Source organism: Amphibalanus amphitrite, unplaced genomic scaffold (assembly GCF_019059575.1).
Source record: "Amphibalanus amphitrite isolate SeventyFive unplaced genomic scaffold, NRLGWU_Aamphi_draft 000199F_arrow, whole genome shotgun sequence".
Taxonomy (NCBI): Eukaryota; Metazoa; Arthropoda; class Thecostraca; order Balanomorpha; family Balanidae; genus Amphibalanus; species Amphibalanus amphitrite.
This window is the reverse complement of record NW_024881694.1, coordinates 302,956-321,060: the sequence shown is the minus strand read 5'-3', so window position 1 is coordinate 321,060 and position 18,105 is coordinate 302,956. Positions and strand designations below refer to the sequence as shown.

Sequence of the window (18,105 nt, the reverse complement as noted above, 5' to 3'; positions counted from 1 at the left end):
AAACGGCCCCCCTGTCATTTTCGGTCGATATCTCCTAAACCGCTTCAGATATCGCCACCAAACTTTCAGGACCCCTCCGGGCATCAATTTTACACATTGTGACCAAAAATTTTTCCAGAGGCTATGATAGGTTGGCCACAAATGACGTCAGAATGACGTCATGTTCTGTCATTTTCGACCGAAAAAAGACCTTCGCGAGAAGACCTGTCAGGCCTACAGCTTTGAAGATACAGAAAAATGATCAAGACATAAAAGGTGTAGAATTGACAGGGCTACAAAACTGCTATCTCGGATTTTTGAAATTTTTGAGTTTTGAACCCCAAAAATCAAAAAAACATTTTTTTGGATATATTAGCCAAAAAATCCAAAAAGTTTTTTGAGTTTCAAAAAAAACGGAATATAGGTATGTGATAGTACCTACCGTCTTCTATCTACATACCGAATTTCAGATCGATACCTCGTTTTTTGGCCAAGTTACAGCGAAAAAACTGTTCAAAATTGATGACGTCAAATTTTCAAACTCAATTTTTGGCAGTTCTAGACCTCGTAGAGCAAAACAAAGACCACCATTAGACTCCCCGTGACGAGCTGCATCGAATCGATACCCATTTTATGCAAAAATATCAACTTTGAAATTTGACCTTATTTGACCTGACCTTGACCTGACCTTCACCAAAACGTGACCTAGGCTGGCCCCAAAGGCTGCCTAACCCACATAATCGCATTTGTCATGTAAAATGGACCATAAAACATGTATCACACGACACTTTCATATTGTGACCCCGGTGACCTGACCTCGCTGTGACCTGACCTGGTATCAGTGACCTCAGATAGCAAAGTATGTGTTTGACGAACAATGTACCATCGATGGTTTTCAATAAATTACCAATTAACTCGATTTCACAACACATTTCTTGAAATGCCTGTGAACGGTGAAAATCTGACCTTTGACCTGACCTGTGACGTCATCGGTTTGACCTAGGTCAATGAAATTTGGTCACAAGGTAGTTCCCGGGTGGGGCTATCGAACGCCGTTTGAATTTTGAAAATCGGCCGGTAACTTTCCGAGATCTTAGGGGGGGGGGCCGAAACGCCCCCCCCCCCCTACGGGTGGTAGGGTCCGCCGGTAGCCCTACGGGGCGCGGGTTATTGCAGTGACATTCATGCTCATTGCTCAAGGCGCGGACGTATAAATAAAATCTTACTTCAACTTACCACGTAATAACGAGGCTTCCCTTGAGCCATGAACCAAAGCTGTCCGTGGCTCAAGGGAAGCCAGGGCCTCGGCTAAGGAATTTTGACTACTGGGGCAAATGGTCGACGTGTGTTAACCTGCGCCCTGCTGGGGGTGGGGGTGTTTGAACACCCCCACCCCCACCCCCACCCCCACTGCGGTTTTCCACGGATATCTCAAAAACGGCGGCGCGGAGCGCCACACCTTATCCTCCACCAAATCTACACATGTTGTAATAAGTTCAGACCAAGATCATTCAAGGTCAGGTCACCAGGTCACTTCAAGTGACCTCATAAAATGTTTCAATGTATGCCGTAGCTACACCGAATGACCGATCGCTTTGAAACTTTCAGCGATTGATAAAGACAACAGTTAGAGCACTTCATGGATAGGATTTTCAGGATCAAGCCCGGCCTATATTCAGCAAGTCACGCAGGTCCGCCCATTATCTGCCTTTCTTTGAGTTTCAGAATCCGGCCCGCCCATGGCCCATGGCCCATGGCATATTTCAGCCATCCAAATATCCATAATAATCCGTTTCACCAAAACTGGTTGTTGACTATCACAAATTCACTGTAAGGGACCAGATAACCATATATCTCACAGACTCACGGTTCACAAAGGCATGCTTATAAATCGCATGTAGCTAAATCAATAAATACCTCTGCTGCTGTTTGACAAGTTCAGTTAATTTTTTACATGAATATCGAATGCTATAATTTTATCTGTTCTTATCCGTTTTCAACCTTCAATTCCCATATCCGATCTATTTTTTTTCAAATTTGGGATCCAATCCTATCCGGTCCATGGATTTATCATGGATAACGGAGCTATCCGGCCCATGAAGTGCTCTAGCAAGTGGCAACAGTATGTACAAAATTTATATCGGCATTTTCATATCGGTGACCTCAGGTCAATTTTGCGTCTTCTAGGTATTATAAGTCAATGGGAGAAAATTTAACCCGCGCCCTGGTGGGGGGGGGCTATTTTTTGCCCCCCTCCAGACTTTTCGATGTATCTCCAGAACCACTGCGCCGATCGTCACCAAACTTTCAGTACCCTCCCGGACATCAATTTTACACATTGTGACCAAAATTTTTTTCCAAAGGCTATGATAGGTTGGCCGGAAATGACGTCAGAGTGACGTCATGTTCTGCCGTTTTCGACCCAAAAAAGGGTTTCGCGGGAAGAGCTGTCAGGCCTATAGCTTTGCAAATACAGAAAAATGATACAGACATAAAAGCTGTAGAATGGACAGGGCTACAAAACTGCTATCTCGGATTTGTGAAATTTTTGGATTTTGACCCCCAAAAATAAAAAAAATAGATTTTTTGAATATAATAACCAAAAAATCCAAAAAGTTTCTTGAATTTCGAAAATACCGGAATATATGTGATAGTCCCTACCGTCTTCCATCTACATACCAAATTTGAGATCGATACCTCTTTTTTTTGGCCAAGTTATAGCGAAAAAACTGTTCAAAATTGATGACGTCAAATTTTCAAACTCCATTTTCAGCAATTCTAGACCTCGTAGCGCAAAACAAAGACCACCATTAGACTCCCCGTGACGAGCTGCATCGAATCAATACCCATTTTATGCAAACATATTAACTTTGAAATTTGACCTTTTTTGACCTGACCTTGACCTGACCTCCACCAGAAAGTGACCTAAACCGTACCTGATGGTCTTATAACCAACACCATTGAGTTGGAAATGAAAAACTGGTCATAAAACAGGCATCGCACAACCTTAGTAAAGTTGGGTTCATGTGGTGACCCTCGGTGACCTTTGGTGACCTGACCTGTGACCTGACCTGGTATGACCAGTGACCTCTAACAGCAACATATCTACTAGGCAACTGACACCCTATCGCTGATTCCCGACAAAATGCGTTTTCCTCGGTGTTATAGCGCATTCCCTAGAAGACCCGTGAACGGTGAAACATTTCATCTTTGACCTGACCTGTGACGTCATCGGTGACCCCGAGGTCAATAAAATTTGGTTTCTTTCGACAAATTTGACAGGCCTTTCGAACGCCGTTTGAATTTTGCGGATCCGTCCAGTAGTTTCGGAGATACGAGGGGGGGGGGCAAAAAATAGCCCCCCCCCCCACCAGGTCGCGTTATAAACAGACCCCACCAGGGCGCGGGTTAAAACCGCCTCTCTTGGACGAAAGTCATTCTAAACACTCTCAAACACTGAATTACAAGTAATTTTGACACACTGAACATGAAAATGCCATCCATGACCGTGTTTATACCTCTGAGGTCATTTCAGGTCACAAATGGTATCTAACAGTTTTTCGCGACTAACTTTTGAAAGAGGCATGCTAGAGCGATGAAAACGCCTTATACGTGTTCAGCTCGACGGTACGGATCCACTGATATGCAACATGACAATTTCCGGTCAGATCAAGACCTTGACCTGAGGTCAAATTTTCAAGTTGACCTTTCAAGATCAAATTATAATTCGATGCGTCTTGACGAGAGGAACACGATGTCGGTAAAAGAAAGCTCGTGCAAGGCTTGAGTCAAATTCGATATTGAAAAAACTTCCCGAAAAATTTGTCTATTTTGGAAGTTTCTGCCCCCTGCAGGCAAAACCGTTGACGTTAGGTCAAATCTGAGAGAAATACTCAGAAAAAAACGCTAATATGGCTATCAAATGCGCTTTTCCGCAGCGCTGTAGCTCTATTGGTTCCCGAGTCATACGTCGGCATCTTGCAAATTGTCGATATTCGACCTGAAATTCGGCGAAATTTGGCCTTCAATGACCCCCATGACCTGACCTTTGACTGACCAAAAAATTGACCGAAGTAGTTTCATCATTATTTTTGACGCTTTTTCGAACGAAGGGTAGCTTATGGATTATGGAGGTACAAAAAGGTATGTTTGGCAATGCACGCCTATGTTTTTGGATGGTAATTGAGGGTGCAGCTGCACGGCCATGCACCCTCTCTTCCGCCGCCCATGATTTCTTGCTACAAACGTCTTCAACCGCTCCCGAGTGAAAGAATGTACGTTAATATTAAGATATTATCATTTTGTAGAGGTTGGACAAAACCTGACCACTACTGGGGCATTCCTTGACTCTACTGGGGCATTTGCCCCAGTAGTTAACATGTTAGCCGAGGCCCTGAGGGAAGCCTCATTATTACAGCGTCACCTATCATAGGAATAACAGCGCTTACAGCGACACCTACAGCTGGTCGTGTAAATGAGCGGAGTGATACTGAACCAGCGAGTTCTTAGCTCTGTTGATAATTTTGGTAGAGAAATTATAGCTAAGTCACATAATAATTATAAAAGGAATAAAAATAAGGGCAATAAATAATAAAGTAAACCAAAAGAACTTTGGGCAATACATTCTTAATTAAAACTCATTATAAAGTTCTCAGTTGTTTCCGTAGTGTAGTGGTTATCACGTCCGCTTCACACGCGGAAGGTCCCCGGTTCGATCCCGGGCGGGAACATCCTTTATGCTCCCTTTGTCCATCGCCTAAACCACGGGCAGGCGTGGGTTCTTTCCAACTGACAGACTGCATCGTCCCATTAATAATTGAAATATGTATGCTGGATATTGCTAAGATATCGACACCGAGCCAGTCCCACAAAGCAATGTCTTCTCAAACCTCGTCAATAGCGCCCCCTCACCCTCCCCTTCCCCGGGCGGAGGCACTGGAGTCTGGAGGCAGTCGGGATACTGGACGCTTTACAACTTGAACTCACCTGACAATGCGATCCATTCTGCCTTTCGGCTCTTCTTGGATGTACGATCAACAGAAAGCGGTGCGACGACTCAGTGAACTGGGCTCATCTCCGATCTCATCGACTCAATTTTAGAATCAGAATATTTCATGTCCATTCGTCCGACTCCGCAGACGAGCACCGGCACGGATGACGTCCCACCAAGCGAACTGTACCACCACGTAAACACAACCACCATGAGGCACATCCACATCCCACGATGACGAATGATCACGCTCGATAAACGCCACGGTTTTTTTGTCAGCACTGCACGCACGCACTGCTCACGCGTTTCCGCCAGACTTCCGCCGCCGCTCACCGCCGAGAGCTGAGTACACGACCCCGAAACTTTCCAGGGGCGGACCTAGCGAGCATCCGGGGGAGCAAGTCATGGATAACCACAGTCTCAGAGGACAGTCTGCAGTCGTTGCGTGTAGATGATGACTAATGAAGGGTGACCAATCATTGTTCATCGGAGGCAAAATCTGTCTGTCTGGTGCGAAAAAGGGCAGGCGCGTAACCACAAGTCTGAAGTTACTGGGGACCACATGGAGGGCCGTGAAGACCAAACATTAAGTTTCAGGATCAGTCTTCGCCCGATTGGGGGGGGGGGGGGGAGAGGGTGGGAGACGTTTTTGGCCACGCCTGCCAGTTGTTTGCGCTTTAAGGAAAACCGCGGCGCGCACCGCCGCGAAACTTGGTATAGCTTATGATACCTCATTTTCGCATCGTGTGTGAAAATTTGGACACCAGGTCACCTAAGGTCAGGTCAACAGGTCAAGTAAAGTAACCATGCCTCTCTAAAAACTTTGTGACTCTGCCATTCCTACAGTTTACATCTCAGAAGTTTGAAACTCGAGCTTTTGCATGAGGAAATCAGTATGAACAATTCGTATGCCTTTAAGTTTTCACCTCGGTGACCTAATGTCAGGTCAGTTTTGCGACTTCTCCATTATATGTAAGTCGTTGGGAGAAAATTGAAATGCTCTTCTTTTGGCCGAAAACAAATTCAAACACCGCGACACAGGTAAACATGATACACTGAACTGGAAAATTGCACCAGTAACCCCTTTAATTCCCCAATTCCCCTGAGGTCATCTCAGGTCAGAAACATCTCCAACAGTTTTTTTACCATACTTTAGGTATAAACATGCTAGGGCGCTGAAAACACCATGGATGTGTTCAGCTCAACAATACCAATCGAATGACATGCAACATGACCTTTTCCGTGACCTTGACTAGGCATCAAATTTTCCAGTTGACCTTTTCAGGTCAACTTATAGACGCGTCTCGACGACTGACGAGACAAACGCGATGACGGTCAAACCAGCGTCATACAAGTTTTGAGTCAAAAGTTTTTATACAAAAACCTTTTTCGCAAAAACGCCAACCTGGAAGCCAAACCGTTGACCTCAGGTCAAATCTGAGAACATTACTCAGAAAGGCCTTTGAAAGAGCTATCGAATGCACTTTCCCGCAGGCAGCACTGCATCTCTATTGGTTCCTGACTCATGCGCCGATTTGTAAAAAGTTGTTGAAATTGAGGACAAAAGTTTGTGAAAGTTTTACCTTTGGTGACCTCCAGTGACCTCAGCGATGACCTGATCAAAAATGACATAGATAATTTTTTTTAAGATACTGTAGCGAGCTATCTGTTGCTTTTTACCGCATCTTTCTAGCTTGCTTACTTTCCGAGATAATCTGATGTGGCCAAAAAGTTGACCCACCATGGCGAAGTTGACTGAGAGGCCCACCCGGACGCTGGCTAAGCAAAACATCCATAGTGTTGTCTTTCGTTGACTACATAGATATTACTATTCACGTCGCTTTAGAGACAATATTTGGCTATTTAAGCAAATTGAGGAGTTCGTCGGTGTTACTGGGGACGGTCCCCAGTAACCCAAAAGTTACTGGGGACCGGTCCCCAGTGTCCCCAGTGGTGGTTACGCGCCTGAAAAAGGGCGTTCCCGCGAGACCCGACAAGACCGAAGCTTCGCCCGCCCCTGGATTCTACTCATCCCTACCCAATCCTACGAGTCGAGTCTGTAACTTTTTGTGAAGACCTTCGTAACTTATACGGCCTTGCTTCGTAGTTCCTCTCGCGGTGTTACAGACTATAAAATAAAATCATAACTACGGGGAATCGGGATCGAGAGCTTCTCATTCGCTTCCCATTCCTATCGGTTATATATAATACTGAACGAGGCCGGTGTAAATAAATTTTCAAGACCGAGGTCCTTACTGGATTTTTGAACGAGGCCGAAGGCCGAGTTCAAAAATCAGTAAGGACTGAGGTCTTGAAAATTTATCACCGGCCGAGTTTGGTATGTATTTTACTGTATGCCAACGATAAATTCATTTTCTGGATCGAAGCTCTTAGCCGACTTAGGAACGAGACCATCCCAAAATGTTGGCTTAAGTGCATTCTGGTAATGCATTTTTGACCGTGGTCAATTTGCTTACACCAGTTATTACCACACCCCTCTGGCTAATGTATTTGAATAGGCCAGGCATACAGTAACGTTCATCATTTTCGTTACGAAGCGAGCGAAGCGAGCGGAGTCTTCGTAGAATAACGGAAATTTCTGAGTATGAGCGGCCGGCCGGCCGTGGTCACGATTCTGCGACGCTTATATCTCAGCAACCACTTGACCGATTTACATGCGGTAATTTTTGTAGGGTAGCTTCATTCCTTCTACCAAGTATTGGATGATTATCGATGCATGTGGGTGACCCCTTATGCACGTGCCACGTGCAAAACGAAGAGGTGTCACACTCACTTTTGTGATAGTTGCAATATCTCGGTAACTACTGGGCCGATTGCGCTGAAAGTTGGCATGTAGGTAGGCACCCGCTAGGCAATGCATATCCATGTGCCAGAGTTAGGGTGCTGCTGCACGTGCGCACGTGCAGGGGTCGTTTCCAGATCTCGAGAACGGCTGGACCGATTGTGCTCAAATTTGGTACACGGTTAGGGACCAGTTAGTAGGGTGCCGTGCACAAGTCAGTTGGGACCCATTTTGCACGTGCGCACGTGCAGGGTGCCGCTTCCAGATCTCGAGAACGGCTAGGCCGATTGTGCTCAAATTTGGCACATCGCTGGAGACCGGTTAGTAGGGTGCCGTGCACAAGTCAGTTGGAGGTACCCCCTCGAAATTTCGCACGTGCAAGGCCCACCCTCTCGCTCGCTCCATTAGTCGCCCCAAAAGGCGTTATACTGATGTATTTAATAACTGTTGAGCATTCTCTGTGATGCAAACGGTGATTAGGTACCTAACCTACCATTTCGGTTGCTTTGCTACGGGAATGGTACGGTACCTGTTGGGTACGGTACATGCACAAAGATACGTCACTATATAGGATCTACCAGACGCAATGCCACTGCATGACACCTAGAGATTATGCAGCCCGTTTACGAACTAAATCCGACAAAAGATACGAACCAAGCCATACCGTGGTTGGACGCGATTCGTGTTGGATAAAAGCATGGTTACGTACAGCCCACCGCTAAAGTTATGTAGGGTTTTACCAATCTCAACGGTTGGCTTTGACTGGCGATTGTTTAATGCGGAGTGATCGAAAAGAAGATGTCAATAGCTAAAGTTGCAGCTGCAAGGGTGACGATACATATAAGCTACATTCAAAGCTTCATTGTAGTCTGGTTAATCGTTCCTAAGCTTCAGAAGCAGAACATACCCATGACTGAAACCGCACATTACAGTGATTACTTCTGCTGTGGACTGTACGTTCCTCTGAGTGCTAAAGAGCCAACGATCAGTCTGTTACAACAGACGGTTTACTCCCTGCTGCGCTCGTTACAGCTCCTTCCCTTTCTCCCGTCCAGCTGAACACACATGCATGGCCGTTAGTGTGTAATTATACAGTCGTGTTCCCTCATCCACACAATTTACACCATGTCAATACCAAATGCCATGAAAATACTCTACATGTTGTCTTTACAAAAGTGCTCATAATACACAGAGGTGAAGTGTCTACCAAAAGCATCACAAAAATACACTAGCCGACAAATAATATGGTTACACTCTGGATAGGTTTCTCCGCGTGACAACTCGGGGCGCACCGTACAGCGCCGTGTGTGTAGAAGCAGCAGAGGATGGTTACGCGGCTGAGAGCGGTGTGTGTATGCAATATGTATGTCTCTGTGTGTGTGCCTGTGTAGGGCCGCCAGCCGGACAGGGTACGCTCCTATCCGCACAGACGGCCGGGGCGAGACGTCACAGCAGCGCCCATAAATCAACAAGTAGTGAAAAATAACAACTAAATGTACAGCGCTAAAAGAAGGTAGCCGCTCCTGTGTTTGGGCGGGGAGGACGGGACCGGCCTCGCCACCCCGCCTGGCCGGGAGCTCGGCTGTGGCGGGCTCGAACCCCGCCCCAGCCCCGCCGCGAAGCGCCGGGCCAAACGCCAAATCATCGAAACACAATGCATGTTAAAACCGTCCCAAATAAAACGACCAGTAACGGCCGGTGGCTACTTCGGCTACCGATTACTATAAAACATCACGATCATATTAAAGTCACGTCACCCACCATCCCACCAGAAGACTGCGCACGCCACGCACCCAATAAAAACCACGCATACAAAAATACGGCGGCCGACTGAGGTGGGATTCGATCCCGCGCCGCGCCGTCCGTCCTGCCGTCGAGCCGGGCCGCGCCGCGCCGCTCCACTCCTACTTGGCCGCCGCCACAGCCGCCATCGCCCTGCTGCTCTTGCGCACCGGACCACCGTCCGCGGCGGCCGCCTGGGCGCGCGCCTCGCGTCGCTTTGTACTCCTGAAATACTCGGTGATCTCCTGGTTGGTGGAGCGGCGTCCGCCGAGCGGCGCCGCCGCCGCCGGCGCCGGCGCGGCCTCCCGTCGCCGTCGCGCCGCGCTCGTCTCCAGCGTCTGTCGCGAGTGGCGCTCTACGGTGCCGCCGCCGACCATCGTCACGCTCGTGTTGACGCGGCGCACGCGCGGCGCCGGCGATGCGGAGTTGCGCGCGCGCCGCGTGCGGCCGGCGGCGCCCGTCTGGGCGGCCGTCAGCAGCGCCGACCACGAGCCGGCGCCGGCCGAGCGCGTGCGCGCAGCGCCTCCCGAGCGAGACGACAGGCCCGACGGCAGCGCCGATAGTCATCTGATGAGCGACGTCTTCGTCTTGGCCGGGTGCGTGACCGGCGAGCGGCTCGAGCTGAAACAGCGAGAGAAGGTCGATCAGCTTACTGATAAGGGCACTTAAAGAGACCGTCCTCACAGGGCCGCCTTCACAGGGTCATGAGGGACGTGTTTCTTATTTTCCTCGGAGCAAGGCAAAACAACCTCTGTGGAGATCAGTGCCGGAGCACATCAGTGATCATCATGAGATCTGCCACAATATGTGTACTCAACAAGCTACTTTTTGTAAATACGATGAACGAGTTTACATATATCAATATATGAAGACAGCATACTTGATTGCTTTCTTTGGCACTGCAGTATAAGATTTTTTTTTTGCGAAATTACATTCAACAAACACAACCAAGACACGATACAATATCTAAGGTGCAATCAATGAAAAGACGCACTAAGTGAGTAAAAAACACGGAAAACTGAACACCTAAAAATGGCCAGCATGAATTACACAACCATGCGAGCAGCTCTAGTGAAAGTCAGCGGAGCAAAAAAGGAGACAATCGTGCACATTGAAAAAAAAAATCCGGGATAAAATATTTTTGTTTAAAAGAACAATAGCGCGGCCATCGGATGTCCAGTGAAATCAGTCGACATTAGCCAACGACAGCTCCATCATTATTTATTCGAGTGTCAATTTTCAAGATTAATTTGTTCCTTTTCTGCAAATTGCCGAAATATCGTAATGTAAACTGATGCCGACAGCCTTTTAGTTCAGTCCGGTGTCCGTCGTGCTCGGTGTCGGCTGTCGTCAGCACACAGCCGCGGACTGTCGAGGGTGGCGGTGGCTGGGACCGTCCATGCCACAGCGGGAACGGCAGCACGTGCGACACACAGGGATCAGACAGCGGCCGGCCCACTCACGCAGCCGGCGCCGGGGTCGTGGCGGGGGCCGCGGCGGCGGCGCCCGGCCGTACGCGCGCCGAGCGCCTCAGCCGGGTGGCGGCCGCCGGCGGGGGCGGTACCGCCACAGAGCCGTACACGGCCTGAATCCAGGCGCGCCTGACCGGGAGGCCGCGTCAGACTAGGGGACATCCCGAGGGTACACCGTCCGCCGCACAGCGCAGCTCAGCATACACATACCACAAAGTCACACTAGAGAGAGCTCAGGGAGCTACACAGTACAACTCAGGTAGAGCAGTTAACCCTCTGTAGAGAGGCAGATACTGATCCCATGGGACGCAGCCAGGGTACGTCAGGCTGAGGGCACACCAGTACAGGTCCACACTCCGCCACGTCAACAGGCCTTATAACTTCTCAGCCAGGATGCTATTAACCTCATGCCGACGCCGATCGAGTTCTCGCCATCGCTACACATCGACATGCCTGCTGGCGAGCCGAGTTAGGTAGAGAGGCGCTGCCACCATCACCGTTCCATCACAAACGCCCCATACCGACCCCATGCCACTCCCAGCCGGCACCACGTGCGATATCCCCTCCTCCCACCTCCCCCAGCACTCTACCCGCCGCTCCGCTCCTCTACCCACCTGCGGCTGGCGCTGGACGCCCGGCTGGCGCGCGCTCCGCTGGCCGACTCTGTCCTCTTGGCCGACACCTTGGCCGACTTCAGCGGCGACAGGGCTGAGCTGCTGCCGCCCGAGACGGCGCGCAACACCTGGGACGACTTGGTGCGCGTGTGGCCCGCGTGCTCCTCGGCGCTGAAACACGAGACAGAGCACTGTCAGATCGGGTGGAATAAATGGGAGCACAGACAGTAGAAACTGGAAACTGATATGGTGTATTTGGTAAAAATACGCAAAGTGGTGCACGGAACCCATTCGCGAATGCCGCTTTGGTTATTGGGGTAAATAGTAAATACCAACCTGAGCAGTGACTAGTGAGCCATGAGCATCGGATCTGACGACCATGCTATTACGATAATTATACAGTGAATCAATGCAGACCAGCGCCGCTGAATTTCAAACAAAAGCAGGCCAATGTCTGACATAATTATCGCATGAACATAGTACCGCGCGGTAGGCCCCAGGAATCTACAGTTCGCGTTCCACTCACGAGATGGCGCCGGTGGTGGCGTGGCGCGGATGCTGCCGCATCGCCTTGATACGGGTCAGGTGGTCGCCCTGGGTGGGCTCTCCGTTCGACAGGGTCGACACGTTACGGTTGGCCTCGTCCTGCGACACAGAGACATGTGGTGAGGTAGAGACATGTGGTGGGTGAGGAGACGCACGGCAGCGGGGGTAAGATGTGGACGGCGGAGGGCTCACTGGTCCAGACCGGTCAAATCACTGTCGTCACTGAGTCTGAGAGTAAATGGACAAACACCACAGCGATAGGATACTGATATGATGATGACTGAACGATACATACATTTTAAACACTAGCATTCTGAATGCCGCAGGATATATAACGGAAGAAAGACAGATTTAGGTAGAGTGCGGAAACAAGTCAAGATGAGACAGGCTGTCCGCTTCAATTTGCGCTTACCCTTCGAGCCGGGCAGGGTAGTGAGGTAAAGGACAGTCGGTGCAGGGATGGATACACGTAGGCGTCCCGCTGCCGTTGGGGCCGCGCAGATAGCCGGTAGCGGGAGTGACGACTTCCCAGGGAGAGGAGCTGGGAAAACCGTCCGGGAGAGGACACACGTGGAAGGGATGGGTGGTTACTGGACAGAGAGGGTGACAGCTGCAGCCAGTTTACGGGCTGGGAGGATTAGAAGCACATGACTGAGCTAGTTCGGATGTAGGATACTGCTACCCATCTACTAGTAAAAATCCACCCAGTCACCTGAAGTACAAGACCAATGCAAAATTGAAAGCATTTGGTTCGCGAGCGAAATAGAAACAAAGATTCCGCATTTAATCCTTCTCGCGTCCTACTCCCTTTTGCATATCAGTACTCTACTACTCATAGATTGAACTGCACAATATCCCAACTCGAAAATTAGGTGCATGACTGAAAAGCAACACCGATAAACAAGGATGAAAGTAGACTGTTGAGCATCCATTCCCTCTCCCCAGCGCCCACAAGACGCTCCTGTCCGCTCGAGTAGCTGACCTCTTTGCGCTGGTTTTCCTTGACCTTTCCGGCGAGGTCGTCATCGTTGAGCCTCATCAGGTCCACCCGGCTGGAGAGGATCCGGCTGATGTCCTGCTGTCGGCCTGCTGGGGTCGAAAAAGGGTCAGAGGTTAGTGCGGGTCTTCAAGCCGCATTGGGACTCAAAGGACGGAAAGTCGTGAGCATCTGCGATGTGATTAAGAAAATAATCAATGTCTGGCCAATTAATGAAATGGCATTGACTTCACCTAAATACACGTCATGATGTCTATTCATAACTAAAAGCAAAATCATCTTGATCATGTTACACGCACGTTATCGCCAGCCAAATGCGTCTGCGCAGTCCCCACCCCACCTAAATCCAGCCCACACTTCACGTCTCTTCCCTTGCCCAAAGCTCTCGCTCTCCCTATCCACCCACCGATTTTGACGGCGGCGTTTCCGTTGGTGGTGGCTGCGGGCGCGTTCTTGCGCCGCCCGCCGTAGACGCCGTGTGTGCAGCGCGCGAACCTCTGGTAGTTGCGGTGCTGGTTGTAGTAGGCGTCGCCCTGCTGCCACATCTGCGGCTGCTTCTCCACCAGCCAGTGCTGCTGGTGGCCGATGATGGAGCCCGGCCGGCAGATGCGCAGCCAGGCGATCGTCTCCGGGGCGGTCATGCGGTAGTGTTTCATCAGGTAGCAGCCGATCAGCGAGCCCGTCCGGCCCAGGCCCGCTGTGGAACGGGAGGGAAGTCAGGTGTGTTGCATGGAAAGGAAGTAGAAAGAATCAAAGTAAGTACGGAACATGTTCAATGTCCACCCCACATCTGTTAGGAGACGCTGAGGAAATCAAAGCAGGCGGCCAACGAGATCGACAACAACAAGATGTCAAACTCAGGATATTTTGCAAACGAGGGTTATGCGATGAATAGAAACCGAAACCTGCACGGCCAGACAGCGCGACTGTAGACCGGCGACGCCCGCCGGACGCCAATGAACACCGTTAAAACTGTCATTTATCAGTCTGGACACACAGCGTCCAGTCCAACATCAGGGGCGGCTCGTGTGGCCAATAAAAACTTTGCCCTCTGGCCGCGCTGCACCGAAATAGCCCCCCGTACAATTACCAGAGGGAGAAACACAGACTAATGACCACGAAGGCACATCAACGCCAGAGCCGGGCACGGCCGTTGTGACACTAATTAACGTGCCGCACAGATAGGAGGCGAAATTAATTAGCGATATATGAGTTGACCCCAGTCACAACTTGCACGAGCTGCTTATTTAAGATGTAATCTATGAGGCACTCATATGTGGAATGCATATGCGGGTCGTGCCACTTATTATCTTCATGTGAGCTAATTAACTAAACGAAGCACACTGACCCAAATAACCCCTAATGGGTCCAACGGTTCATCTGTCTGCTAACCCCAATCTAGAACAAAGTTCGATTTTAGTCTCAATTCCATTCCATTTCACTCCACTCTTCACTGCTACATTTCACGCCGATACGCCCCACCATACCCCACTCCGTTCCACTCCATCTCACCCTTGCAGTGGACGGCGATGGCCCCGGTGGCCTGCTCGCAGATTTCGATAAACTCTCTGGTGATTTGGTCGCTGGGCGTCGAGCCGTCGATGAAGAACAGGTCGCGGTGGTCGAAGCCGGCCTTCGTGAACCGGCTGGCGTCGTAGATTTTCTTGTTGAGCCGAATGATGGTGGAGACGTTGTGCCGCTGGAAGTAGGGGAAGTAGGTCTCTGGCGAGTGGAGCGTGTAGCCTGTGGGGAGAAACATAGGGGTCAGAGCGGGACGAGGGGTGGGACACTGTTGGCGAGGGGGATGGTGAAGAAACAATGCTATCTTTCACCAGAGGCACTGCCTGAGAGATAACTATGACAGAGAAGCAGCGATCAGTGGTGAATGGCGAGTGTAGTTAGAGACAGACCGAGCATGTTAAACACGGCTCAGAGTTGAATGCATGGTCAATACTGGAGAGAGCTGCGCTGCCCTGTTTGTCTTTCAGGGGTGCAGCATGAATGAAATGCCGAATATGGCGGAACTACCAATACGCTCAACTGCGGGGGCAGACCATTAGCCGAACAAACTCACTGCCACTACACAAACAACCGTCATATATGGCCTGCCCGAGCACATCTGTAATCGCGCTGAGACTCCAATCAACAATAGCTATAAACTTATCTGAAGGCTTTAATGGCAGTCCGCCTTTATGACTCGAGATTATAACGGCAGCAATAAAGCCAGTCAAAGCAGGATACGATTGTTGTTGACAGGGAGCTATTGCAAATGTTTGCATCAACTCCCAAAGCGGATGCGGGCATTGCTGAAGTGCCGGATGAGCTCAGACGCTTCATAACATGATCAGCATAAACGATTTTCGTCCTTGGAAGCCGTGCCCACATGCGGCACAAGTTAGGACCCTTGATTGAATCCATAAACAGCGCTGACATATGCAATCGGCTTTTCCGCCCACGGTGGCAAGCAACGAATGGATATCGATTTGGCGTGTGATTCGCATCGAAATAGTTTCTCGCCGCCGATACGCCTCACAGACCCCTAACTACTCCCTGACCGTCTGACTCTCCGCTCTACCTCCCTCTCACCGGGTAGCTAGAGCTAGAAAACCTCTTTGATGCGTCACATAAGCGGCTCAAGAGATATGAGCCCAATCATGCAGCTATTATAGCTGAAATGAGCGTGATGATCCATAATCGAACGATCAGTTCTGTTATTGGACTTGAAATGGAAGTCGAATTGGCTTATCTTTCCTGAATAGAGCCATTCAAAAACGAATCCTGAAGTAACTTGATGTCGGCGAGGTCTATTTCCATTTTCCTGTAATATCATCGATGGTAGGACACCTTAGCATCTTTAGAATTAGGTATTCGATTTTCAGAGTTCAGGCTATATCAGCGAGGTTCAGAGGCAGAGACTAGACAAGCTACCACCGTAACACTTGTCTTGGTACCCGTGCCGCCATAAGGAGACCCTCCCCGCTCAGAGCACTGACCGTTCTCGACCCGCGCCCGCGAGTGGGGGCCGCAGAACGCCAGGAACTTGTCGGGCACCAGCCAGTTGAGGTCACCGCTTTGTACTTTCTGCAAAAGGAGCACAAACACCCGGTCAGCCATCGGTAGAACAGCGGCAGGGGCGGCGGTTGTGCCCGTCAGTGTCAGTTCACTGTGGGCGGCGCTGTCTTTACAAGGTAGACAGACACTGATCCCGTCACCGGTTTACCAACAGTCAGCTCAACATCAGGAGACGTGGGCGAGGGACGAGACAACCTACATCGACTCCCGGCACTCCCCCTGAGTCAAATTGGGTGACGTAACCAACCACCCTGGTGGCGGACATACTCGTACAGAGCCAACAGACAGAGACGAGGATTACCATCACGTGACCAGGGTTGGATAAAAGCCGGCTTAAATTGAATTTATGCCAGCCAGTGGTTTTAACCGGTTTAAACCGGTTTAAACCGGCTTAAATTAAGAAAAACCACCTTCAGTCAAATCATCTACTATAACTTATCTTGTGGGTCATTGTACTCGTTGGTGACGGTGCAGAGTGCAGGAAGTCAATACCGTGTCATTTGGTATTATGTCAACATTTTGGCATGGTATTATGTTGTCAATCTGGTCAGCAGGTAACTAAGCTAAGAAACAAAGTAGGTATAAGGCAAAAGCACATTCTAATCTTAACATTCGGTTTACCAGTTGAAAGTCTCACTTTATTTTACATGTAAAATGTATTCTGACCAAGCGTCTGGGGACTGGGCCAGTAACACTAGAAAAAAATTATCATGGTATCACCCATTCGGTGATTTTTTTAATGGCACAGGAAATACCTAATTGTAACAACTCATCATTTATAAATCTTCTGGAATGTTCCTATGGCTTGCGTTTGTTCTGGTAGTGCATGTTGTTTTCTTGGTATAACAGTGTCCCTAACTAATCACACTTATTATTGTTTTTTTACATGAACTTTGGAGCCTATAATGGTGGCCGTGCTGTCAATTCATTTGTTTAGTGTCACTGACTGCTTAAGCAATAGACAGTTCCCTAGTAAATAGGCAATGTTCTGTATGATAGTTCTTAGGCCTTACCATTCACTGATCCTTGCACCATGCATTTGGCATAAGGTCATGTTTGCTACAGCTTCTCATAGAATCGAAATTGGTTTCTTTATTGAAGCTGTCTCCAAGACTTTTCATTCCATGAACCACCCATGTAAACAGCTAGTTGTGTAAAACACTGCAAATCAAAATAACCATTTGATACAGGATGATACAGATCAATAATGAATGACATAAAGTTAACCCCCAGGAAAAACCATTACAAGTTAGCATGTAAAATTGAAAGGTGTGTATAGAAAATGTGAAGAGAAGAAGCAGTTTAATCTAAATGATGTTACGACAAGTTAACGTAAGTGGCATTTATTATGTTGGTGCACACTGGTTTAAACCGGGGTGGCTTAAAATAGTTTATGCCAGCCGGTTTAATCCATGGATTAAACCGGTTTAAACCGGCTGCTGGCATAAATTTGCCAACCCTGCACGTGACATGCACCAGCACTGGCCCCCACATGTTCTAGTGAGAAGGGCGGGTGTAGGGGACACGGGTGAACCAGCGGAAAACACATCACCGAGGGCGGACACCGATATGGACAGGGGAGGGTCCGACAGAAATCAGTGGCATATCGGGGACTGAACTGCGGGGGAGAGAGCACGCCAGCACCGGCGAAACAGGGAATGAACAGGAAAACAAGCTGATCGTTATGTAACTAAAGCTGTGTATGAATGTTGTTACGAACTATACGATGATGAAACCGGTAAACATAGACATTATTTATTTCTGCACACTGCAAGCTCAGACCATATTGGACACCAACCGAAACACTTTAAGTTGGACTGTTGAAGTCGGAACAATACGAAATGGCCATT

General features: G+C 49.1%; 1 protein-coding gene and 1 non-coding gene across 5 annotated transcripts in view; one reads left to right on the top strand and one right to left on the bottom strand.

Annotated features, from left to right (window-relative positions):
- The first annotated feature begins 4,636 nt into the window (after positions 1 to 4,636).
- On the top strand, positions 4,637 to 4,709 carry Trnav-cac. The gene has a single exon. It is a non-coding gene; the product is annotated as a tRNA-Val (tRNA).
- A 4,133-nt stretch (positions 4,710 to 8,842) lies between these two features.
- LOC122384816 (dual specificity protein phosphatase CDC14AB-like) overlaps positions 8,843 to 18,105 on the bottom strand; it is a 63,994-nt gene continuing 54,731 nt past the window's right edge. Inside the window, exons 6-13 of one of the 4 annotated variants that reach the window (XM_043372564.1) lie at positions 16,177 to 16,264; positions 14,696 to 14,926; positions 13,590 to 13,880; positions 13,169 to 13,275; positions 12,599 to 12,727; positions 12,167 to 12,285; positions 11,641 to 11,811; positions 8,843 to 10,175 (exon numbers count right to left, since the gene is read on the bottom strand). In XM_043372564.1, coding sequence (XP_043228499.1) covers positions 10,118 to 10,175; positions 11,641 to 11,811; positions 12,167 to 12,285; positions 12,599 to 12,727; positions 13,169 to 13,275; positions 13,590 to 13,880; positions 14,696 to 14,926; positions 16,177 to 16,264 — 1,194 coding nt within the window. In that variant the 3' untranslated portion in view covers positions 8,843 to 10,117. The remainder of the gene's footprint in view (positions 10,176 to 11,640; positions 11,812 to 12,166; positions 12,286 to 12,598; positions 12,728 to 13,168; positions 13,276 to 13,589; positions 13,881 to 14,695; positions 14,927 to 16,176; positions 16,265 to 18,105) is intronic. The other 3 variants (XM_043372565.1, XM_043372566.1, XM_043372567.1) reach the window with 3 other exon arrangements.